Below are 27806 nucleotides of genomic sequence, written 5' to 3' on the forward strand. Positions count from 1 at the left end.
TTCATAATTTGCACAATTATGAAGCATGCATATTCAAGCAAGCGTGGATTGGAGCATTGCCCTTTTGTTTATTCTTTGCTCCCCCCAATGCAGGGATCATTATTTCCTAGGAGCAAGGGTTCCTTTTTACAACTAAGAAAAGATGGAACTTCACTTTAAAAGTCTGCCTCTTAACTCTAAGAGCAAACTAGGTGCAATTTTTGATTGATTCCACCGTACCATTGCAAGCGCATATGCCCCAATGGGCCATGCTAACAGAGCTTACATCGGATTGTGTGCTTCACATGGATCACATGTTGCAAAGATGGTTAACCTTCCAAACCTTATCGCGTTAAGAAGACTAAATATGCATTTGTGGAGCGCGTTAGGTTGCTGTTTTCGCTTCGTCTTTTGTTAGAGGAGGTTTATTTTCATCTTCTTCATCAGGCAGTTTAATCTCCAGTTCTGCTGGTGGAGGGTATGGATCATTTTTCAACAAAAACGCAGCTAAATATTGAACCGGATTCACTGGCCTGCAAAGTTGTCAAAAGGCAATACAGCATATAAAGGGCCATTGCATATGGCATCACAGTCAATTGTCTAGAATATCATGATTAAGAACGTCCGAGGAAAAGCCCTCTAGTAGCATATAGATCACCCAAATAAAACTATTTCTCAAGTAACAAAAGAGCAAAATAGCAAGATCATCATCTGTGGCGCTCTGTGGAATCTTATAAATGCTAGTATCGTGTACACTTTGATGTAACACGGTCATGATGACACGAGTATGTACTTGATGTATTGGTCTGCTTATTAATGAGCCTGGTAGAGTTGTGATTCAAGAGCAGGTTGAAATAAGCCTTGTTGTGTTTACATAAGTTGTGGTTAATTCTACGGTTCAGTCATGCAACTAGGCAGATCAATGAGAGGTGATCATTTGCAGCCCATTCATTGCTCATCATTCACAAGTTACCCTTGTTTGATTGTGCCCATGTCCATTCAGCACAAACATTGTGCTTGCAATTCCCTGGCATTTGCAATCTGCCTGTGATTTCCTGCTGGCATTCCCTAGCACTGGAAATCTAACTGTCACTCCTGGACATCTAGTGTAGTTATGCAGCAATTTGTGTTTCCTAAACACAGGTCTGTGACCTGCGGCAAGTTTATGATTGACACTCCAAAAGGTCTGCATCTTGCTTACGTGTTCAGCCCTCGAAAAAAGTCTATCTGAAAACTGAAGCCATGTGTGGCCTACCATGGTATATAAGAGTGTATAAATTAATTTCCCCTTGTCTTGTAAAGAGTAAGGTTGGTTTCAAGATCCGTTTTGACTTGTGCAAGTAAAGTAGAGGGAAAGTTGCAAAGCCATTAGAGAAAGAGATACACACAACTCTCAAACTGAGGCAAAATGGACATCAGAATTAGAACGTGCAAGTGGGCTCTCGACTAAAATCATGAGAGCAGTTAAGTTACTAAAAAGGCCTGAGACACTCATATTTTCTGCCCAATTTGGCAATAAAAATGCCACTCTTCACCTAAACTATTCTAGGGGCCGCGAAGACAAACTGAGACAAAATGCGCTTCAGAATTTGAGTGTGCAAGTAGGCTTTCAACTAAAAGCACAAGAGCAGTTAACTTACTAGGAAGACATGAGACACTCATCTTTTCTGGCCAAGTTGATAATAAAAATTCTAAAGACCATGAGAGAGGGAGCCCCTCTACGTTGGAGGACAAACACAGCCACTTCTCAGACCTGGATTGATCCCCAGATTGGTCTTCTCCAGAGGCAACATCCTCCTTGGGGTCATTGCAACTGGCAACGACAAGATTTTCACTTTCAGTATGGAGGAGGTGTGGAGATACACTAGGGTTTACAAAATAAAACATCAGTGTACAACCACGACTGGAACACAATAAAATAAAAAACTAATGCAAAACATAAAATGCAGATAACTGAATAATGACTGGATAAATGAATGAAAATGTACAGAATGCTCAAGGGCAGAGCTGATGGCTCTCATGGGAGCAGGCTGAGAGAGGTGTCAATGCATGTCATCCACTGGAGATGGATCCAGAGTGCAATAACCACCAGTTGGGAGCAAAGTCTGACCCAGATGATGTTGGCATTAGCAAGCTGGGGCAAAACCCAGCCATAGGAGTCGCTAAGCTAAAGGGCGACACCCAAAGATGACCACAGTAGCAGGCTAAATGGAGATGACATCAACTAGGGCAAAATGCAGCCTAAAGAAGTCACTAGGATGAAGGTGACAACTGTGGATGGCCACTGCAGGAGCTGGAGGTAGTGGCAGCACAACCAAAAGGAGTGAAACATAGGCTGGGAGTTACCAAGCAAATGGGTGCCAAACTGAGAATCAGCATGATGGGGTGCCTGATGGATGGAGACTGGGAAGAACTAGGCTAATCTGCAAAACAAGGTATGCAAGTGGCCTAGCACACTTCTATTTATAGATGAGGAACCAACCAAAAAGTGGTGAGTTTGCTTATGGGACACAAACACACGGAGTGCATTTGAGTTTTGGGGTTGTTTAATCAACTAAAGAAGGTTTAATGTGTAACGCACCTTTTTTAGCTTAACAAGAGGATGGTTGCCTTCAAAGAGAGGACTTGGACTCGACAAACGATCATGGCAGCATGCTATGAGAGGATGTGGTAGATCAATAGAGACCCAGCCACCTGCTTGAATGGCAGATGGAGACACTCCTTTTGGATCCAAGAGAGTGAAATTGGAGGGACTGATTTCTCAATAGGCCATTTGATGTGACCTTGTTTAGCTACACCACTAGGCTGGATAGGAGGATTCATATGAGTAGGATCAGAGCGCAGGCAGCGATCCTCATTGGCACTGATAGGACATCTCAGATCATTTTCTATTAGACTTTCAAAGGAAGTTGGATAACAGCTTCAGGCCTAGGAAGTTCTACCTCTTCCGATGTCTGGTAGCTCATAGAAGCTCACCAATTGGCACATGGCTGAGGTATAGCAAGGTTCCAATGGCATGTCCGAGATGTGATGAACCAAAGAAGGCACCAAGATACTATCTATGGGGCTACCCCAGATCTCAACTTGTATGGATGAGAGACCTCAGAATGGTCTTTCACAACACAACACGGACCCATGGTTGCAACTTGGAGGGCCATACCTTGGGCCACAGATAGAGAGCTGACATGTGGATATGAGGATTTTCAAAGGAGCCACTTCTCTCTCATCATTTGGCCAACATTTGCATAGGAGCCTAGCCTCAAACTACTTGAAGGAACAATGGAATTGTCACAAATGGGAGCTGATTGATAGCATGATTGCCTTGTACATTTGGACTGCAAGGTGCAGCCATTTTATAGACCTCCAAAGGTCTCCATTGCAAAAGACTCTCAAGGATTGGGATAGAGATCATCCAAAGTCTATGTGGGAGATGGGAGAGGCTGTAGGGTGGCTCTAAGAGGATAAGGAGGAGAAATGCCTTCTTGCGGACCTGGGATTCTAGCGCCTTCTTTCACCTAGCCCTTAGATGGTCTGGCATTATAGCACATGGTATTGGTTGTTCACACCACCATTGTATTTACAATGTACTTAGTTGCTTTCTATAGGGTTCTTTGAACTTCGTATTTGACCTTGAGGGGATTTTCTTCGAGGTGTTACCAATATAATTTTTCTTGCACTTGAAAACATCAATTTAATTGATGTTCAAGTGCAAATCCCATCACAACATCAATTTAATTGAATTCAAGTACAGATCCACCACAACAAAAGAAACTGTAGGCTCAAGCTGATGCAACAGCCATTCACCTAAATGCAAAAATTAGTTTCAATCTATGGTAGCTACAAGTAGCAGCAATAAAGCAAATGCAGAAATTCAAGGCCTGAACACTCGAGAAATGTGTGTTGTCCATCATGTCTACCCTTGATGGCAACATCAGCACATTGTGCATTCATCCAATTTTGATTCCCCCCTTATGAAAGCTCAACAATGCTTGCAGGATTAGTTCTCTCTTTCTTCTCCCAATGGTGTCATGAAGATTTACTTATGCACATTAATAGAACTCCCTCTTTACTCTTGAAATTTATCACATCTTCTGCACCACCTTCACATACTACCTTCCTCATTCCAATCTCTATGTCTAGCAGGTCCTCCATACCTCCCATTATTGTGCAACACTGGGTGACTTATCTCACACATCCATTGTGGACATATCTAACATTCTAACTCCATTAAGTAGTCAAGATTCTTGTCTCCAAAGGAAACCTTTCTTGCACCCTCTAACTATTATCCCACATCATCCGTGATAGACTTGGCCCCAAGTCAAGGATCAATAGCATGACCTTTTGTGCCAACATCTTTCTCATTTTCCAATTTCAAATGTGTTCTGCTACATGTTTAGGGTGTTATACAATAGCATGACCTTTTGTATCAATATCTTCCTCATATTCCACTCAAATGTGTTGATTCTAATACATGCTTAAGGTGCTATACAAGGCTTATCCTCTTGTGCACTCTCTTGTAATAGTAAGTGAACTCTATGCCAAGTGTCACAAGGACATGAAATTTTATTGCCTTGCTTAGCATTTGATTAAAAGTAAAATCAAATGTGCTAATGTCACTTGTACATGTGAGGTGCAAGTAAATTATTTCACACTGTGGGACCCAAGATACCAAGATATCAGTTGGTGCCAAAAGCAAAAGTTGTAATAAGTTATGCCTGACAAGTGTTAACTATTACCCAGTGTCAGATTTGGGCCTAGACTAATTTAGTGGCCATTAATGTCAGTGGTGATATTAGAGATTAGGTATTAATGAATTAATTTATATTAGTCTAAGGGTTAATAACTGCTCAAGGATACTTGAAAGACAAATTGGCCCGGTCAATTTCATTATTGGCTGGTAAAATTGATTTTTTGAGTACTCCAATAATTATTAAATCAAATTTTAGAATTAATATTTTGAAAATTAATTTAAGAAGCTAGATAATGCTAGAAAATGGAATTAGAAGGCTACCACTTAGCAAAAATTGCCCATGCAAGTGAAAAAAACATTTTTAGGGGCTAGTGGAAGTCTATTCCAGCCATTGTGAGAGAAAATGAGGCTGCTAGAGAGCAAGGAGAGGCTACTGATGTGATTTGCAACCACTAGACATGAATCCTACAGTATGTGACAGTAATTGGGAGTCCTCCAGGAGCAGGTAACCGTAACCTAAGGTAGTTCTATGGTACAGACGACAACATATAAGAGGGGACAATTGTCTTTCTGGTGATCCTAAGCTGTAGATGACAGCTTCCATGGCTGTTTGAGCAAGGCAGCAATAGCTTTTTAGCATTTCTCACGATGAAACTCCGAAATTTCTCTCCACAGCATTCTCTCTCATATCCCATCCATCTCTCAATTATCTCAAATTTTAGTCAATCTCTTCTGTAAACCCTAACTTCAGCAGAAATTAGAGTTTGATAACCACCTCAAGATGCATGCTTAGAATTGAGGGCCTAGAACTTGAATTCCAGCAATTGAAATTGAGGAATTTCAAGCAGATTCAAGAGGCCAGCCTGCAACATCAAATTTGGAGTTGATTTTGTCTTTCAAGGAGCGAGGTGAAGGCCAATCTGTCAAAGTGAAGCAATGCGGAAGCGAATGACCAAGACAAAGAGAGAACAGAGAGAGAAAGAGACAGTGAAACATACAGAATCTATAGTGAAGAATGTTGTATAAGGATGCAGAAATATACACGGGTGTAGAGAGAATGTATGCGTATGTCTCCACCTTGAAGATCTCAATCTCCATCAACCCTAAGGGCAATCTCCATGGTTTGCAACCTGAAAACTGGGAGCAGAACTGAAGAAGACTGCAAAAACCGAGGCCGATAAATAGGCGAACGAAAAAGACCTAGAATATAGCAGGTCGGCTCGGCTGCATTAAATGCATCTGACTGGTCAGCAAACTGTCCAAACAACCAGCTGTCCAACATGCAATCTGCCTGATACGTGGCAGCTGCCACATGGCACTCTTGCACCAATCGCTCCGACTAGTCAGCAAACTGGCCAACCAGCTGTCAGACGTGCAATTTGCATGATACGTGGCAGTTGCCACATGGCACTCCTGCACCAATCGCTAAATAGGATACCTGCTGTACTTGTTGCCTATCCGGGGAATGTCCAGCTCTAACACCCCCTCTCAGATCCTAGATACGACAGAAGTCTAAAGAATCTAGAGTGCTATCAAAGTAAAGCCTAAGGAAGCGCCTTTGTAAACAAGTCTACAAGATTGTCCTCACTCTTGCAATAGATCGAGGAAATAGTCACATCTAGAATCTTCTCCCGAATGAAATGGTACTGGAAATCAATATGCTTCGTCTGAGCATGAAACATAGGATTCCTGGCCAAGCAATGCAACTTGCGTTGTTGCACTAAAGAACAGTAGGACCGCTCTGCAGGGGCAGCCAAGCTCCTCCAAGAGCCTACAAAACCACACTGTCTCACATGTAGTAGAAGACATTGCCCGATACTCCACCTCAGTTGAAGATTGGGCAACTATGGGTTCCTTCTTGCTACTTCGTGAAACAGCACGAGCACCCAAGGTAAACCAATAACCTATCGTGGACCTCCGATGATCCACATCGCCAGCCCAATCTAAATCACTCCATCCGGTAAGTACCTAGTCTATAGTACTTGTACTAGCTGGATAATAGATCCCAAGATCAAGAGTCCCTTGTAGGAACCACAAAATCCTTTGAGCAACCTACCAATGCACCATCTTGAGTTCACTTATGAACCCGGCCACCACACCTACAACATAACATAGGTTAGTACAAGTATTAAGAAGTGAGATCAAGGAGCAAACCAACTACCTATATTGGGTAGCATACACCAAAGGAGAATCGGAATGAGCAGTAGCCTTCCAATTCAGTTTCATAGAAGTCATAAGAGACTTGCATCCCTCCATCTCACATGTAGTCAAGAGCTCTTGTACATACGACTGTTGGAAAATAAAGATTCCCCTCGTAGTGTGATAGATCTTATGACCTAGAAAGAAGTGAAGAAGTCCCATATCTATCATCTCAAACTTGTGAAAAGCACGGATCTAGAGCATGGCAATAACTATGAAGGATGGAAGATGAAAGCTAGATTCATGTTGACATAGAGACTATAGAGACAATTGTTACACAAGTGAATTAGGTTCCAAGATAGAAGCTTGGACTCATAAACACAATCTTGTGTAATGGACTGACAATGACACTAACTGAAAGAGAAAAGCATCATGATATTGCATTACTCATCTAGAAAGTGATAGTCAAGTATAATGCTTTATAGTAGTTAGGTTGTTCCACTCTCCTCATTGTGCATATGGGATTCAGGACATCTCTTCCTGGAGCATACATCATTTGTCATTTCTCAACACCCCCCCTCCAAATGATGAGTCTCTACCCTTACTAGCTTTTGCCCCCCCTACATGATGACATGGCCCGAAAGACTAGCTCTTTGGTAGCCTAGTCAAGTTAAGGCTTGAAACTTTACATTTTGGTAAGGGTTTTGTTTTACAAAGCAAATCCACTAAGGGAAACAAAATCCACTATGGGAAAGAAAATTTCTTTAAAACAATCTGTCAGAGTTGTTGTTGATGGCAGAAGCATGTTCTTCTTCTCTTTCATTCATGAACTGATTTTGATGGTTATCATTCTGCATCTGTTGTGCTCTTTTACAGTGGAAACATTCATTGGCTATATGGCCAGTCTTACCACAATAATGACACGTCATCCGATCTTTGTTGTCGGAGTTGAATCCTTGACCTCTTCCTTTAGGTCCAGTAGCACCTTTGGTGTATAAGAGATTTTCTCTAGATGATGGGACACCATCTTTTGCATTCTTGTTCTTCTATTTATTCTCTTCATCAAGAAGAGAGTGCTCAATATCTTTCTATGACAAATTAGAAACATTGCTGAGAGTAGAGACAAGATTTTCATAAGGATCCTCGTTCACACTAGTAAGGAGTATCAAGAATCACGTGGTGGGGGGAGTTGCTCAAGATGCTGCGCCGAACACATACAGAATGCACAACGAGAAGCTCACTCAAGAGACAAGAAGAGAGATGGAGGCCAAAACGTTTTCTTGTTTGTTTCTTCTTCTTCTTTCACACTCTTTACAATGTACACAAAGTATAGATAAGATGCAACATAAAGGAAAGTGGCCTACTAAGTCAACCAATGCATAACCGACTATACTAGTCGACTGGCGCTATAACTATGCCAGCTGTAAATAGGTGTAACAACCTGAATATAATAAGTAATGAGTTAGTGGCCATGTGTGAGTCATAATGACCACCGACGTGCTAAGTGTAGACGTGTGGACCCATCTAACCTGGCGGTCCATCATCAATGTCTGCATGTGTTGAGCTTGTCATCTCAACACTCCCCCTCAAGCTTAACTACATCTCTGCAACTCCAAGTAAGCTTCGAAACTTTTGAAGCTTCTCTATACCCAATGCCTTCGTGAAGATGTCAGCTATCTGATCCTGTGTGCTGACATACACCAAGTCAATCTCACCTGCTAGTACCTTCTCTCTCACAAAGTGGTAGTGTACCTCAATATGTTTTGTCCTGGCATGAAACACAGGGTTTCTAGCCAGCTGTATACTGCTCATGTTGTCACAATAAATGACAACTGGACCTTCCACCTGCACATCCAAATCAGCCAATAACTTTTACAGCCATACTACCTCACATGCTGCAACAACAGCACCTCTATACTCAGCCTCTGTACTCGACAAAGCAACTGTAGATTGCTTTTTGCTGCTCCAAGCAACTGCTGCACTACCAAGAGAGAACATGTATCTGCTGGTAGATCTTCTATCAGACATACTACCAGCCCAATCTGCATTTGTGTATCCAAACACCTGTGCATCTGTACCTGCCTCATAGAAAAGTCCATAATGTAGTGTGGACTTCACATATCTCAATATGCGTCTGACTGCATCCAAATGTGGCTTTCTAGGTACTTGCATAAACTGACTCACAAGACCAACAACGTAGCTCAAGTCTGGCCTTGTAATGGTCATGTAGATCAAACTCCCCACTATCCTCCTGAACATAGTAGGGTCTTCTATCTCATCCCCAACATCAGCACTCAACTTTACATTCTGCTCCAATGGGATTGAAAGTGGTTTGCATGCTGTCATACCATACTTTGACAACATATCCAAGCCATACTGTCTTTGGGACAGCCATATACCATCATCACATCTGATCACCTCAATGCCAAGGAAGTATCTTAGCTCACCTAAATCCTTCATCTCAAACTTCTTCTTCAAAGAATCCTTGACTTCAGCAATCCCACTATCACTATCACCTGTAATAATCAAGTCATCCACATAGATGACTATGATGACCAAACCTGCATCTCCCTTTCTCACATAAAGTGAGTGATCAGCATCAGAAACATAAAAGTCAATATTGACAAGATACTCTCTGATCTTGTCAGACCATGCTCTAGGTGCTTGCTTGAGCCCATAGAGCGCCTTCTTCAACCTGCACACATACGTGGGATGCTCTAAATCTTCATAGCCTGCTGGCTGATCCATATACACTTCTTCTTGCAAATCACCATGCAAGAATGCATTCTTCACATCCATTTGCTGCAACCTCCAACCTTTGGCTGCTGCCAAAGCAATCACACATCTGACAGTTGCCATCCTAGCAACTGGACTGAAGGTTTCATCATAATCTATGCCATATGTCTGGGCATAGCCTTTTGCAACTAGCCTAGCTTTGTACCTGCTAATAGAACCATTTGCATTGTGCTTAATCTTATAAACCCACATCCAATGGCTTTCTTGCCCTTCGGCAATGATACTAGATCCCAAGTCTTATTGGCCTCTAATGCAGCCATCTCCTCATCCATTATTGCATCCCAATGAGCATGACCAACAGCCTCCTCAAAACATGTGGGCTCAACATCCTCAACTAGTTTCACCATATAAGCATAATGGTGAGCTGTATAACCTTCAAAACCAAATCTTTTAACAGGGTATCTGACCCTGCTAGATCTGCGTGTCACTGGATCACTCAATGGAGTCTTTACATTAACGCGTGCTCTCTGCACACCTGGAGTCCTCACTGAAGGAATGCCAAGCTCATCATCCAAGCTCTCTGAGCCATTGGAATCTCCATCAAGAACTACATCAATGCATTCTGTCACTTTATTCTTTCCTTTGTCTTTACCTATAGTGCTACTAGATGCACCCGAAGATGTAGAGGTACTCCTTAGTCTCCCAGACCAAGGACTATCAGATGATGTCTCTGGTCCACTAAGAGTCCGTGATTCTTGCTTTTCAGCCTGCACATGAGTGTCATGATCATCATCATCATCCAATGCATCACCACTAGATGCATACCAACTGCTCATTTCATCAAAGATGACATCCCTGCTCACTCTGAACTTACATGTGGCAGGGTTATAACAGCGATACCCTTTCTGCTCTAAAGAGTATCCAATAAAGACACTTTTCAGCCTTTGGATCCAATTTCTTTCGCAACTCATCTGGCACATGAACATACGCAATGCAGCCAAACACCTTCAAGTGTGAGACATCAAGCTTTTTACCTGTAAAACATTCTTCGGGGTTCATACCATGAACTGCAGCTATGGGGGTTCTATTCATAATATAAACAGCAGTATGAACAGCCTCAGACCAAAAATACTTAGGCATATTCTTTTCAGCCATCAAGGCACGTACAACTTCTGCAATATGCCTATTTTTCCTTTCTGCAACCCCATTTTGCTGTGGGGTATACCTGCATGTGAACTGTCTCTTTATCCCATGAGACCTCAGAAAATCACTGAACTCATTCGAGAGGTACTCTCCCCCTCCATCTGACCTCAAGCACTTTACTTTCAAGCATGTTTCTCTTTCAACTGCAGCCTTGAAAGTTCTAAAGTGCTCAAACGCTTCACTCTTTTCCTTCATAAAATATACCCACAGCTTTCTAGAACAATCATCAATGAATGTGACAAAGTATGAACTGCCTCCAAGAGATACATTTTGTGCAGGCCCCCAAATGTCTGTATGCACAACATCAAGGATATTTCTGCTTACATCTCTGTCATGTGAAAAGGGTTGTCTTGCCTGCTTACCAAACTGACATGCTTCGCATACCTTATGAAATTCTACAAATTTAAATGTAGGCAAACCTGTAACCAACCCTTTGGACTGCATTATTTTCAGCCTTTGTACATTTGCATGTCCAATGCGTTTGTGCCAAATTTCAATATATGCTACAACACCTTTTCCTTTAGCATACATAGCAGCATTCATAGTAGGAATTCCAGCATCCAGAGTAAACATACATCCAACTCTACTTCCCTTTGCTACCAACCTGCACTTGTCATTGAAGTCTTCTACAAAGCAGCCCTTTGCATTAAATCTGACTTACAGCCCTTGCTCTACCATTTGATCGACTGACACCAAGTTCTTTGTAATAGATGGCACATGTAATACATCTGAAAGACTTTGTCTTACCATCATGCAAGGACAAGGGAACTTTTCCAATGTGTGAAATTGGGTGGCATGAGTCATCACCCGTCTGCACATAACCTGCAATCTGCAAATCCTGCATCTCTCCAAACCATTCTGTATGGCTGGTCATATGATTGGATGCACCTGAAACAACATACCAAACATCTTCATGTGTTCCCTTTCCTGTAACAGCATTCAGCATATGCTACATAACAAATAGACGTTCATTTTTGTCTTCATTCTGTCGTGAAGACGATGCATAGTTTCCTTGCTGCAACTTACCACTGCGAATATCATCTTTCTTAGCATAACATTGAGCTGCAATATGACCTATTTTGCCACAGTAGTGACACACAATACCAGAATTGTTAGAGCCTCTGTTTTGCCATCCACCTCTTCCTCTAAAGCTCCCCCTGCCTCTAAAGTTACCACGACCTCCTGAAACCTGCATATCGCCAATTTGCTGATTCAATCTGTTTTGCTGGTTGTCACTACCACATCCTATACCACGGCCTCTTGAAGAGAACCTGCCGCTCATCAAAATCTGGGAATGGCTTTCTAACATATACGGAAGTTACAAAAGACTTCCAAGCCTTTTCATTGTTAAGTCCACCCAAGGTTGACGACACCAAATCATCATCATCGGGCATTGCATCAATCGCTGCCAATGCATCTGCAATGCTCCTTACCTTCAATGCATACTCATTAATAGGCATCTTCCCTTTCTTCAATGTATTCAACTCTTGCTTGAGTTAAATCTTTCGTGCCTTTGTATTTACAGAAAACATACTTTCAAGTATGGTCCAAGCTGCATATGCATTCTCTACATTTCTAATGTGTCCCAACATATTATTGTCAATTACTGCAGATAACCAATACATGACCTTCTTGTCTTTTGCATTCCATTCCTTTCGTGCCTTTGTCTCTTCTGCAGTTGGAGGATCACTCACCTCCGGCTCCTTTTCTTCACCTGAAACAAACTCGTAGAGACCTTTTCCAATAAGAAAGTTCGTGACACGAAACTTCCATGATGGGTAATTGTTCTTGTCGAGCTTCTTAATGATGGGGCTTCCACTGTTCTCTGCCATTATCACAAAATTAATACCAACAGCAAGCAAATCTTCTGCAACCCTCAACCTGTAGTGCACAGCAATACACCAAACAGCCTTTTTCACTGTCTGCTCAACAATACATGCAATCTGCAACCTGTTTACAGATAAACTTTGTGTTTACTCACTGGTAAACACCTTTGAACTTACAGATCTGAAATCTGTAACCTGCACACCCACGTTCGGTCAATACAGTTGAAGTCACAGTGTACCCTGAAACTGTTGTCTGCAACCTTGCGGCTCTAAAACGGGGCCTGAAACGGCCTCAGATGCCCAAAATAACTGCGGGCAAGCCCTAAAGGGCTTATCTACAGAATATACAGCGCTCTTCGCGCACACCAAATCTCACTGCAATCTGAGATTTTTACTCGACCCTGCTTTCAGTGCCTCCACAGGCACTATCCAAGAGAAAGAGTGGAAGGATAGGAGAGCTTCTTACCCGTGGCTTGCTTGCTCGAACCTTGCTTCTTCTCCTTTGCTTCAACCTTCGAAATCAGTCTCTCTTAGTGGTGTGGCTCTGATACCATGTCAAGAATCGCGTGGTGGGGGGAGTTGCTCAAGATGCTGCGCCGAACACACACAAAATGCACAAGGAGAAGCTCACTCAAGAGACAAGAAGAGAGATGGAGGCCAAAACGTTTTCTTGCTGGTTTCTTCTTCTTCTTTCGCACTCTTTACAATGTACACAAAGTATAGATAAGATGCAACATAAAGGAAAGTGGCCTACTAAGTCAAACAATGCATAACCGACTACACTAGTCGACTGGCGCTATAACTATGCCAGTTGTAAATAGGTGTAACAACCTGAATATAATAAGTAATGAGTCAATGGCCATGTGTGAGTCATAATGACCATCGACGTGCTAAGTGTAGACGTGTGGACCCATCTAACCTGGTGGTCCATCATCAATGTCTGCATGTGTTGAGCTTGTCATCTCAACAATGAGTACAGCAATGGCTTCATCTTCATCTATTGTTTTTTTCAAAGTAGCAAGTTGAGTTTTTAGACTTTGGAATTTGTTAATATGCATAGTCATTGAAGTGTTGTTTTTTATATCAAGCTTGAAGAACTATATTAACAACTTGACCTTAGAGTCTTTGGTTTGACTTCCAAAGATCTTATCAAGCTCATCCTAAGCCTTTTTAGCATCTCTGATACTAGAGATATGGTGTAATACATCATCAAATAGTCCCTAGGCAATGATGCCTTGAGCCTTGTTGTTCATCTTTTTCCACTCCTTTGTCTTGACCTGGTCTTCTTCAACGAACCTATCTTCATCATCTTCCTTCTTGCTATGTGCATCATCCTAATAGGTCCCACAAGTCCTTCCGCATAAGGTGGTGCATGGTCTTCTCCTTCTAGGCACAAAAACCTTCTCCATTGAACTTGGCTATTTGCTCAAGTTCTGCCATGTTGATCAGCTTTAATAGTTGAGAATAATCAGCAACCAAGTTGATCTTCAATGTGTCAAAAGACACAAGTGAAGGTAGTGTAAAAAACACACTATGTAGTATCAAGAGATACTATTCTTGATGAGTCTTGCTGATGGTGATCTTCTTGTTGAGCTTGCTGTTGACTTTGAGCAACTTGATTTATCCTTTCCCTTGTTGATTTGAATGAAGCACAAAATAGATCAGAGTCACTGTGGTTTGGTTTGAGTGTTAGAAGAGAGAAAATGAAGGAAAGATGAAGCTTCAAGTGAGTTGGCTATGGTGGACCTGAGATTAGGGTTTCAGGCTAATTGAATTTCTGTCTGCAGTAGCGCGTACACACGATCTTATGATGAAATATTTTATAAAGATGAAGCTTATATAGTGAGCTTCCAAATCTTGAGATGACAGATTTGGGGCTTCTTCATTTCTTCTTGGGTCACGAGATTTATCAATCTCAGAGAGGGATTTTCATCTCTCAACAGAGGTACATTCAGGAGCTCTTGGTGACTTTTGAGATGGAGACTTGTCGGCCCATTACTACTCCTATGGATCCAAATTAAAGGCTGCTTCACACTCAGATTCTCCCGTGATGGATGCTTCACGCTACCGTCAGTTGATTGGATCCTTGATTTGGCTTCTCAACACTCGTGTTAATCTTTGTTTTGATGTGGGTCTTTCGGCAGGGTTCATGACGGAACCCAAACACGTGCATTAGCAGGCTGCCCTGAGGATTCTTCGGTATTTGAGGGGAACCTCTTACTTAGGGATTTCTTATCCCGCAGGTACAGATGCTTCCGATTTGGTTCTTGCAGGTTGGAGTGACTTGGATTGGGCTGGAGATGTGGGCCACCGACGGTGTACTACAGGCTACTGTTTTATCTTGGGTACGGGTGTTATCTCTTGGAGTAGCAAAAAGCAGCCCACGGTAGCCCTTTCTTCTACTGAGGCGAAGTATCGGGCTGCGTCTTCCACCACATGTGAGGTTGTGTGGCTTCGGAGATTGTTGGAGGAGCTTGGTTGCCCCCAGACTCGTTCTACTCTTCTGCGGTGCGATAATGAGAGTTGCATTGCCTTGGTACGGAATCCAATATTCCATGCCCGGACAAAGCACATTGAGATCCAGTATCACTTCATTCGGGAGAAGCTTCTGGATGGGACCATTGATGTGGAGTACTGCAAGATGGAGGATAATCTTGCAGATTTGTTTACGAAGGCGCTTCCCCAGGCTCTTCTTCGACAGCATTCCAGACCCCTCAGTCTTTTGACCCGTCCAGGATCTGAGAGGGGATGTTAGACAATCATTTCCTAGACAGTTGGTGGACAACAGGTTCCATGTCAGCAGTATGGCAGGACACGTCAGCAATACGGTAGGATGCCACGTGGCACCAGTACAATCGGCCAAATTTACTGCACAGTCGGCTGCATTTAATGCAGCTGACCTATTGTAATTATTTCCTATTTTTCGGCTATTTATAGCCAGTTTTGTGGCACACTTCAATATTCATTATTCAGATTCTAATCTTGAGATCTGTTGATTGAGACAGACTGTGCTCGGGGTGATGGAGATCGAGGTCATCAAGTCGGAGACATACGCAGATATTTCCTCTGCCCCCTTGTGTATTTCTGCACTCTTATACAGCATACTACACCGCAAATTTTTTGCATTTACATTGTCTCCTTTTCTCTCTCTCTCTCTTCTCTCTGTGTTCACTCTCTCTTAGTCTTTGTCCTATGCTTCCGCATCGCTGCACTCTGACAGACCATAGGAACCAACTCTTTCCACCAAAGATTCTCAAACCATCTTAAAGCAATCAAGGCGGAATAAAAACCACTAAAACAAGACAATAACTATGAAAGAAAAGTTATCGCCATGTCTTCATAAGTGATCACCTTCCTTGCGTTTTGTACCCGCATTTGAAGCTGCCTCAGCTTGTTAATATACTACCGCATGGAAGATGACTCGTTGACACTCATGGTTCTCATATGCACTTCCAAAGAAACTCGCTTCATAATAGTCATACGATTGTACATTTGATCAAGCTCCAATCATATCTCCCAAGCCACCGTCAAATGCTCAATATGAGAGATAACAGTTGTAGTACATGAGAGAAATAAAAACGAGCGGATGCAAGCATTGAGTTTATCGCAACGTGCTTGAGCCTTTGCCAACTCCACCTTATCACTCGAAGAGAGTCTGGACTTGTCTCGCAAAAAAGGATGATGAATAGCCTCCATAACAAGCTCCGCTAAATCATAGAACTCCAAAATGGCAACATCATGACCCTCCAAATGCGGTAATTCTCGCCATCGAGCTTTTAATATGATGGAAGAGCTAGTAAGACGAACACCTTCTGGGCACCTTCTGGTCCATGATCACCTGAAACTCTATCTCGGTCTCAGAAGACATCTTAACCTACAATGTCAGCACAAAACACAAAAAGCAACCCCCTCTCACTGTGAGAATACAGCCTACTAGGACTCTTGACTGCTCATCTCACTCCTTCACCTACCAGAGGTGATGAAAAGGTAAAATCTGCACTTGAAGGCCCAAAACATAGCCTTTTTCCTTCTCTGGCAGCAAAAACCAGCAGCAGCTTCAGAAAACTTCTCATTTCTCACACGCCCACACTCACCTCGGCCTTGTTCTGATGCGCAGCCCTCCTACTCGCCCTTGAACTTGTGTCACGCTGAAATCTCCTCTTCAAATGGGTCCACCCTCAGCCCTTCAATGCTTTGATACCATGTCAGAGTGAAGCAATGCAGAAGTGAATGACCAAGACAAAGAGTGAATAGAGAGAGAAGAGAGAGAGAGAGGAAGAGATAGTGAAATGTAGAAAACCTGCAATGAAGAATGCTATATAAGGATGCAGAGATATACACAGGTGCAGAGAGAATGTCTATATATGTCTCCACCTCAAAGATCTCAATCTTCGTCAGCCCCGAGGGCAATCTCCATGGTCTATAGCCTGAAAACTGGGAGCACAACTGAAGAAGACTGCAAAAACCGAGGCCAATAAATAGGCCAGCCAAAAAGACCCAAAAATAGCAGGTCAACTGCATTAAATGCAGCCGACTAGTCAGCAAACTGGCCGATCAGATGTCTAACCTGTAATTTGCAATCTGCCTAATACGTGGTAGCTGCCACGTGGCACTCCTACACCAATTGCTGCTTGGAATACCTACTGCCTATTTGGGGAATGTCCAATTCTAACACAATCCCCAAGCAAACCAAGGGACAAATGGGTTTGGAGGATTGCTACTCAATTTTGACAACAAGCGGCACTTGGATTAGTGGAGGAGATCAAAGGATCTCAGTTGTACTCCTTTCATTTCAATATAAGATAAAGAAATACCACAAGGGGCGCCAATTCTAGGGCTAACATGGTGTCCAATGTCCAAGATTAAAGTGGTAAATTGTGCATTTTCAGTTTATGTAAATTTTATGCTTATTGTAATTAGTGCTTAATTAGGTTATTTACCACCCTATTTGAGGAGGAAGGCTGGTTTCACCAAGCTACTTGTAAAGCCAAGTTGTGCTTGTGCTTGTTGTTTAAGCCTAAGATCATTATTTTTGTAGACTCGTTTACTACTGGTTTTGATGCCCCGAAGAAGGCTTCGAGAGCTTGCAAGTAGTATATAGCTTTGCTCCATACTTGAAACCAGCATAGTGTCATCAGCATACAGCAAAATTTTGATCCAATAGGTCATAATCTGTACCCATAATTGCAGTCGTGGATTCAATAATCCTCAAGCTCATCAAATAAGAGGCCAAAAGTCTCAATGATAGGCAGGCATCCTTGCTCGACAATAATGGTACTCTCTGATTTTTCACGACTGTGAAGGGGAACCCAATTGACCTCATTGTGAAGATGGACCCCTCCCCTTGTTGCGGTGCATTAAAGTGTCTAATAGGTTCACTTGGAGAACTATCCACTTTTCTAGCCAGAAATAAGGAGCATTGAAACATGGCCACAATAAATACTTCCCACATGCAATTTACAGGTGCTAAACAACGGATTATTGGATCACTTAATCAGACATAATCAGTCTAATATCAAAATAATTGAAAGAAACAGAGCTAATTGGACAAAACAACAAGCACACAATAGAGGCCTCACAAGAAGAGTACCCATGGAGTAGTCAACATGAGCTACACAGCAATTTGTTGTTAGATTTATCAGTCAAGACAAAACAAAAGAATTTTGTTGCAAAGTAAAGAAGACAGCTGTCACTTGCGCTCACTAGGACTTGGACTATTTCTCCACATGTAAAGAGTGCCAAGATCTCATAAGGCTATGCCAGGTACACACACAGGAAAAAAGCTGTGATTGAGATGTGCAATGGTTAGAGTAAAAGTTGTCATGAGCCATTGAACATTAGTAAATAAGTCCTAATCCACTTGTAGGACTTGGAGTTGGGCCTTATTGCACTCTAATTGAAGTGGAATTCTTCAGCCTTGTAAGTTATGTCATTTTTAACTGTATATTTAAGAGTAAGTTTAAATGGGTATGATGCTCTAGGGACAGTTGATGTACATTAGTCTAGACTCTAGGTAAGTGGGCTTGAACATTGTATATTCTAGTCTAGTCTGTCAATCTAATTAAGTGACTTCTAAGCAGTCTACACAAGTGGCTGATGACAAATGTAGGCTAAAAATTTAGGACCAGTGAGTCTCAAGATAGAGCCATCCTTTGCTCAACCACAAGAATGAGCTGTTTGTGTGTGCATCTATGAGAGGTGAGTTCCCATCTATCTTCTGTATGATTACTGTGTGTGGGGCTGCCTGTAGTGTCATTTGTGCAAGTCGTTATGTTTGCCAAGTTTGTGTTTTGGTGTTACACAAGTATAGCACTAATTTTGTCATTATTTTGGCCCATGATTAAATCAGTCTTCATAATTGCTCCTTTTTCACTGCTGTTATTGCTATTTGTTTGCTGCATACAATCCACCAGGCTGCATCATCTTGCCTCAGTTTGTTGTCTATTGCTTGCACAACTTCATTTTATGGCATATGTTTGATTACACAGTCAGCTCAACAATATGCAGTCCAAATCAAAGGTCCAGTTGTATGCAGCACTGCCCTGAGCTGGGCCAAGGTTTCCAAGACTGTTTGCTCTCCAATAAAATAGTTAACAGGCTACTCCAAGTATACAAGTACTCCAAGACTCCAACTCATAAACAAAGCGAACACACCCTTGCAGGCTAGGTGGCTATAGTGGGTTTCACATATTCCCAACCCTAAACCCTCTCATTTCCAGATTATTGTTCCAAACTGTGCGGAAGCATAAACATAACTAGGTTCGCTGATTGCCTTCAGCATCTAAAACAGCAACACAGCTTGGAATGATGTTTTGCTCCATGATCAAAACAAAAAGAAAAGAAGATGGAACACAGCTTGAGTTGACATTATTTCACTTTTTAACAGTTCCACATCAACTTTCTAATCTTTGATTGTCATGCAAAAATCAGCTTCTCTTCCGGTTTGCAAATATATTTTCATCATTAGTCAACACGCTGTGTCTCTCTACATCCTGGGATACTCCAAAAACTATTTTTAAGCAGTGTCACTTCTTATGATGGCGCAAAAACAAGGCAAATGGTGCTATATTCTACCTACTTTTATCTGAAACAGCAATGGAATCTCACATGCTTTATCTTGTTGGATAAGATAGGATTGAACAAATGCTATAGCAGTATGGCTGTTGTAGTAGCTCACTTTAGAAGCCTCACAAGGAAAATGCAGCTGTGCCATGAAACTCCTCAAGTAGATGGGCTTTGTGGCACCATCATACAAAGCTCGATACTCAGCCTTAGCTGAAGATATAGCAATGGTCTCTTGTTTCCAACTAGACCATGAAATGGGAGCCAAGCCAAGAGAGAACTTGTAGCTACCATGAGAGGATCAGGTATCCAAGTCTTTGGTCCCAACGTAGCCTTGCAATATTAGTCCCTGACTAAAATGGAAGTCATATCATAAGTGCCATGAATATACCTCCAAACAGGCATACACCTATTCCAATCAAATTTCTTTGGTATTTTCAAGTATTGGCTGAGAATGGGGACTTGGATAAGGGAGATCGGGACAGGTGTGAATAAGCCAAAGAAGTTTCCCAACTATCATTAAAAGGTGAAGTATCCAAATCCTTTGTTAGTTTGACAACAGGATCAGATGAAGCAGTCACTGGTCGCACACATTTAGACAAAAAGCTATCCACTAATTGAAAGCTATATTTCCATTGAAACAAAAGTACCATTGAAGTGTTGTCATCATGAATCAGGATTCAGCACGTGAACATATACTGTAATCAAGAACAAACCAAGCCATCCACAATAGCCTCGGGTAACTCTTTAGAAGAGAACTGGCTCTAATACCATGTGGAGATATGCTAGGGTTTGCAAAAGAAAATAGCAAGTATACGACCATGACTAAAACATAGAGAACACAAATACAAACGGAAAAACGCGAAACACAAAAACACAAACAAAGAAGAAAGAGAACTCTGAAGTGAATGAATGAATGCTATAAATGAAGGAAAGAGTGTACAAGATGCTCAAAGACAAAAGTTGTCCAACAACTAATGACGCTTGTGGGAGCAGGCTGAGGGAGTAGTTGGAGAGTGATGTCCACCAAAGATGGATCCTGACTGTTGTAAACACCAGTTGAAGCTGAGATGATGCTGACAGTGAAAAGGCAACACGTTTAAAACAGAAATACAGCAATCTCTAGGGTTGGAACTCGTAAATGCAGCAATGTACTGGAGTACAACCAATCATGCTAATGTGAATGCAGGAGGACAGTAGGGCAGCCTGCTGAAATTGAAAATGCAGCAATGTAGGGCAGCAAAATCCAAGTTGCCACCTGATGAAGAGGGCATTAGGGGGCTGATGAGGGCGTGGCAGCAGTCATGGTGGGCTGGGTAGCCACTAGAAGGAGAATTGATGACTGCAAAGCAAGGGATGAACTGATCGCCTATTTATAGATGTGGATCCTTCCAAAGTTTGAGTGCCTGCTTAGCAAAATCCAAGTCACAAGGTGATGAAGAGGGTGCTAGGGGCTGATGAGGGTGTGGCAGCAGTCGTGGTGGGCTAGACAGCCATTGGAAGGAGAACTGATTGCTGAAACCTGCAACATAAGGGATGACTGAGTGGCCAAGCAGCCTGCGAGCAGTGGGTTGATATGTCGAAGGTAAGGGAGTATCACGAGGTGAATTTAATATAGAAGAGGGCCTACTTCTTCTCATTGTTTTGGTTCTCTTCATCTCAAGACTTCATAATCACCATTCCCTTAAAGCCTCTAAAGAGGGGGGAAGTGGATGTGTGGGAATAGGCTCCAAGGGGGATGGCTTTGGGTGAGGTTGGCCAAGATATTTTCAAAAGTGTTTGCGCATGCTCTTGAATGCCAAGCTTTTCGAATCAAGGCTCAGGTGTAAGTTAAAAGCATCAAGCTCTAATATCATGTAAAGAACAAAGAGAAATGCAGAATGTATGACACACGATAAACACAATTTGATCAAGAGGTGTCACAGACACCAACAACAGCCCCAAGAGTGTGTCTACCCGAGATGGATCCTAAACACAGCTTACCACTATTACTCAATGTCAAAGAATGAAGATGGTGACTCCGAGGCTAAGAGGATGCAATTAACTGTTGAATGGGGCAGTCCATCAATGTTGAAGGGCTGGGACTGCACAGGCAGCCAATCATGATCAGTCTGGCAGCAGTTAATAGGCAAATAGCAAAATGCAGCTGTCCAGAGGACTGTTGACAATGCATGCAGAAACAATATTTTCAGCAGCAAAAGGCAGCAACAACTGATGCCATGACGGCAGCCTGATGTGTCACGCAGCTGGAGGATGGGTCATCTGCAGCAAATCAGGTTGCCAAGTGGAGGAGGATGACGCTAATGGACGGATTTGGGTGCAATGATGATGATGGGTATAGGCTGGCATCACAATCAAGGTGATGGCCAAAAGCAAGAGGGATGAGTGGCAATGCCCAACATATCCTTTCGAAGATTTTTGGGCATTTGTCCTACCATCAAATAATATATCATTGTTCTTTAATGAATTCTTTTTGGGGATGTTTCAGTGAAATTAAAATTAGGCCAAAATGCATGATAATTTTCTGCAATTGAGGCCTTAAACACATGCATGATGCTCTAGCTGCTATATTAACTTGCCAAAAGTTCCCAAATTGATGATTCCTCAAGTCTAAACTGTAGTGGTAACACTTCAGGCAACATCCGAATTCCTAAACTAAAGCCATATGCCAGCTTTCTTCTCCTGAGATAGGAGACACACATGGGGGGGACACCTAGATTAGCTGTGAGGAAAAGCCTTGTTGGCAGTTTTCCTGTGCAGATTGGACACCTAGCAAGCTGTATGAACAAGGAGCTTGTTTGCAATGGGACCCTACTACTTGGTGACCCTACCAAGGAGAACCAACCAAGTGTTCAGGTAGGCAAGAGCCTGGACTTGCACGAACCCACCAAGTGAGCATAGCTGTCCATTATCTTGAGAAAAAGACATAGGTGTCCAACTGTCATGCACCTAACAAGACTTGGACTCACAAGCTCACAATTATGAACCTAAGCCTCAACTACTAGGCCATCACCTTTAGGAAGCCAGTTTTGCAATTTGCAAAGCAATCCTTCGCAATTACCCAATGAGCATTGACAATCAGTTCGAACCAGAGCCAGAATTGCTTTGATGATTTGGTGCTTGGAAGTCCAATCTAAAAAGCAAGCTTGCAATACAAATTCCCTACTCAAAAAAACATATTCTGAAAGAGGTCTGGGCAACTGGTATCCGTGTCTGGCCTCAACTGGTTTACTTCACAATCACTATGATGAAGCTTTCATATAATCTCCATGTTCTAGCCTAGCAACCATAACCTTGTTCGCTAGAGATGCTAGCATCTTTATAATATCAATTGTTACAAACATGCAATGACATGGAAACAGATACATTAACAGGAAACAGCAGCATGCAAACATACAGCAAAACCCAATTGTTATTCTAAGATGACTACTAGAATATATCCAGGCTGCAACAGAGTACGTTTCTCCAATGGTGAAGAAAAGAGGAAAAGGGAAAACCGAACGTATTCTTTAGCCAACAATAGGACAGTAAATGAAGTGTGCACTGTGTTTGACGGAGTCAAAGTTGCCAACTTTTAGCAAAGGGTATAATAGTGCCTTGTGAAAATGCATGTCAAGTGGTATCCAAAACCTATGAAGATATTGTATTGCTATATTCACCAATGTATTCATACCTTTCGAGAACAAGATGCTGTAAACCTTGTAAAAGCAAGGGCACGACAGTTTCTTCCTGCAAATACTTGCTGACTTAGAGTTAAAATCTTCCATATAGAACATACGAACACACGCATTCAATGTGTCAACACTGAACAGAAGAACAACGATATTCGATGCATCAACACTCAACACAAGAACACAGATTAATGTATCAACAGTCTTCATACAACAAGCATGGATAGTACTACAAACTCTTAGCCTCAGGCATCAGCTGATAAATAAAAGGCGTTAAACAATCCCTGTAGAGACTAAGCCTTAATGCCAACTCTAGAAAATGGTAGTCGGAGAATATAAATGTACCAGGTAATTCCGGATAGGTTTAGCCCGGAGTTCAATCCTATGCTTTAACTCCAATGCAGCCCTTTGTGCAGCTTCACCCTGCATGGCATATAGGATCTGTCTGAGAAAACCACCCTGTGGAACACAATTTGCCAGCGACTATCCCAGCATATAATCTTGCCATCATAAAACTTTCCTTGTGGGTACCTCAACAGGGTCATCAAACCAAACTTCAGAGAAAGTTGGCCCAGGTGGCTCTACTCCACCTTGAGTTGCAACATCTCCTGCACCAACATTGAAAAGAATGCTGATAATTCAGACAAGAGGCCAATGTACAGAGCAGGTGCCAGATTTTGCTCTCTTTCAATTGTAACAAAATCTGGAGACCTTGTCCATGAATTTTTTAGATAAATTCCCACTGCCGGCCCCAACAGAACTTAACTAGGTATGTGCCCAAGAAGAAGCTCATGATGTTAAACAGTAAAAGGAGAAATAGGGGAAAACAAGGGAAAGAAACCCCTTTTTGTCATGGGAAAAATGTCAAAAAGTCTTGTGTATATCGCTAAATTGCTCATCACAATGAATTGCCTCCACGGGTCCCAGTGAATCATGGTGGTGCCCTCTTTTATATGTTGCAAAGTAAGACTAGAGCAGTATGATCTGCCTGGAGAAGAGAAGAAATACAAAACTTATCAGGAGCGGTCAGCCATAGCTAATTAAGTCAGTGACCTATGCTATAGCAAATTAAGTCGACGACCTATGCTAAGTTTCTGTGACACTTGCATCAGAGGGCCAGAAGATTGAGAGGCTGCTTAAATTGGCAAAAATGGTGGAAGTAATATGAGCATTTGGATTCAAATATGTGTGCTTAGCCTGCTTGATGTGCTTATCGAACATGCACATCGCAGATCTCTCTCCTTAGCCTCCTTGATGTGCTCACTGAACATGCACATTGCGGCTCTGTGTGTGTGCGCGCGCGCGTGCGCTCCCATCATACTCCACTGCTGCCCAGGGTTGGGGAAATAAAAGAAGGTACAAGGGTCTTACGAAGGAGGCTGACTGTTCCCTTGCTCCCGCAACCCGCCCCTGGCCCCCCCGTCCCCCTTCTCTCTCTCTCTCTCTCTCTCTCTCTCTCTACCTGAAGGGCCCGCAGCAGCAGCATTCTCAGAGGCGGCAGAGGTGGCCATGGTGGATGACAGTTAATTCATGAGGATGAGAACGCATGCATGCGCATGATAGTTGACGGGTCTAGAATTTGAGCTGCCATTGAACGAGGCACTAGTCATACCTCTTTGCTTTTGGGATGTCCAATTTATACCTAGCCTAAGAACTTCTTTAAAGGGTGATGCAATCACAAGGGCCTGCCCAACATAAAAGTGGAGGTGAAGCTGAAAGGAATGGTGACTTGGAGGAATTGTATTATGGATAAAATTAAATGTAAAAAGTTGTAAATACAAGGAAAACTCATATTAATTTGATTATATTAATGGTTGAGATTAAACTTCAATCGCATCACCTTCCTACCATAAACTTCAAGTAATGGAACCTATTAATTACCATATCTCATAAACCCATGAAATTTGATGTTCAAGCCTTCATCAATCAAGTAATTTGCAAGAGCCTCTCAATGTTTGAAGACAAAAACTTGCACATATATTGATCGGATCATAATCTCCTCATCACTCTCAAATTCACTAGAAGGATTGTTACAATGACTCTTAGTTTAGCTATCACATTTTTGCCCCTCCCCCTCCCCCAAAAAAGGCTCTACATGGGTGCCACATGGCACCCTTGCACCCCTAAGGTCCTATCTGTAGCCTGTGGCTCTCTCTCTCTCTCTCTCTCTCTCTCTCTCTCTCTCTCTCTCTCTCTCTCTCTCTCCAATCACCCATTGTGTTTATATTATATAATTTTATATATATGTATAAAAGAGATATCACGTCCATGTGTGTGTAAGAAGAATACGTGGAAAGTGAACGCCAGCCACAAGCCTTGAATACTGTCCTATATCCTTCATCTTAAAGCTCTTTTTGAGTTGACTTTTGAAGGCATCCAGCTCATTATGAGCACTCCCAACAATCAGCATATCATCCACATAGAGTACAAAAATCATAAGGATATCATCAAACGGGCCTTATTTTATATAAACACATATCCATATCACTGCAGGTATATCCGTATGACTACATGAAGGCATCAAACTTGTGGTGCCATTCCCCAGGTGCCTCCTTAAGACCTAAAGGCTCTTTCTCAACTTGCACACTAAGTGTTCCCTAGCTTTTTCCTCAAAGCCCTAGGCTATTGCATATAAATCTCATCATGAAGGCCCCCATATAAGAATTTCATATTTACATTCATTTGATAAAGGTTCATATCTAAGTATACAGCCAAAGCTAATACCAAATGCAAGGTAGTCATCTTGACTACAAGAGATAAGACTTCATTGAAGTCAATACCATGCTCTTGTTTAAAATCCCTAGCAACCAATCTGGCCTTATAGATTGGCTTGGGGCATCCAGGAGTACTCTTCAACTTGTACACATGCTTGCATGGCAAAGCACGTTTTTCACTAGGCAAAGGAACCAAATCCCACGAATGATTTTTCTGCAATGAGTCATACTATGATTACATGGCCCTCTCCCAAGAGTGACTATCACCTCTGTGCATCTCTCGTCATAGGTAAGAGGATTACCAGCATATCTGCCACCATAACATGATCCATTAAGGATGAAAACCAATCAGGCTAACGTCTATATCTAGTAGATCATTGTGGGACATTAACATCCTATTCAACATCATGATTGTATGCTAATAGGAAGCTCCTCTTGAAATATCACTCTACATATCTCAACAACCTACTTAGGCTACTTATATTTTTTTTTCTCATGGAAAACAACATCATGGCTATGAATGACCTTCCGAGCCCACAATCCCGTAGGCAACAGCCCATCTCACCTACATCTCCATAACTAAGAAAGATGCATTTCATGAACTTATGATCTAGCTTATTACATTTATCCTTCGGAACATGACAAAAAGCCTCACATGCAAAAACACACAAATGAGCATATGATGGAGGTTTTTCAGACCATATCTCTTCTACAACTTGACAGCCAATAGCAATGCATAGGGATCTATTTATCAAGTGTATAGCAGTAGTAAGTACCTTAGCCCAAAAATATTGTGATAAGCCTACCTAGCTAACAATATTATGGACTCTCTCTTCTTGAATTGTCCTATTCATGCGCTTAGCAACACTATTCTGGGATGGGGTGTAGGGGTGCTCAACTGATGCTTAATACCCTACTCATTGCAAAACTGCTCAAATGCTTTAGAGACATATTTACCTCCATTATCTGACCTTAGGTATTTCAACTAATACCTAGATTGTTTCTCAAACAACAAGAGCAAGCCAACACTGGAATGTAGCCAAGACTTTCAATTTTTACTCTATGGGGTATGCCTAGACCTTATGAAGTAATCATCAATGAAAGTAACAAAATACTTCACACCACCTAAAGACTTATAGGGGATAGGTCCACAAACATCAGAATGAACAAGAGCTAGAGCCTCAGCCAATATGTGTAATGCTAGATTTCTTATGCGAATTATGAGTCTACCTGCCATAAAGACAATAATCACAAGAATTAAAACACTTATAGTCAAGGGACGGAAGATATTGCAAATGGGTAAGCATTTTTATTCTCTTAATAACATGTGTCAAGGTAGCAATGCCATAATGATACATGTGATATTGCAACCACTACCAAAACATGGTCAATAGACTCAAATACAAGTAAGGGGTGAAGAGTGCTAGACTTGGTACCTTGTGCTGCCAAGAGTAGATTCCCATGAGTAAGCTTCCATGAGAAATCACCAAAATTTAGCTGAAAGTAACCTCTTGGTCAAAGCTGGAACCTAGCATATATTATGCAAAGTAAGTATACTACCTGAAGGAAACTGTAGCTAGACATCTCCAATGCCCACAATATCCAATGCACGTCATTATCTAATATCTGACAGATCCAATCATGCTGCAATAGGAGTGGAACTACTCTCGATGAGAGGTGACATGAAATGAAGCCCCTAAATCAAGAATATAATACAAAGCATAGGTAGATGAGACATCAATCAATTGCTAAACAGCAATAGGAGAAGCTGCAAGTTTGTAGTCGT

General features: G+C 42.0%; 1 protein-coding gene across 1 annotated transcript; it reads right to left on the bottom strand.

Annotated features, from left to right (window-relative positions):
- LOC148037358 (uncharacterized) lies at positions 1–24903 on the bottom strand. The gene is made up of 5 exons (XM_087677290.1): positions 24769–24903; positions 23838–23914; positions 23652–23729; positions 23309–23364; positions 1–512 (listed from the first exon to the last, which is right to left on the bottom strand). Exons 1-5 carry the CDS (start codon positions 24815–24817, stop codon positions 365–367), a joined length of 408 nt encoding a protein of 135 aa, XP_087533416.1. The 5' UTR covers positions 24818–24903; the 3' UTR covers positions 1–364.
- Positions 24904–27806: the final 2903 nt, after the last annotated feature.

Source organism: Lygodium microphyllum, chromosome 4 (assembly GCF_053477565.2).
Source record: "Lygodium microphyllum isolate KBCC chromosome 4, Lygodium_microphyllum_v1.1.10, whole genome shotgun sequence".
NCBI lineage: Eukaryota > Viridiplantae > Streptophyta > Polypodiopsida > Schizaeales > Lygodiaceae > Lygodium > Lygodium microphyllum.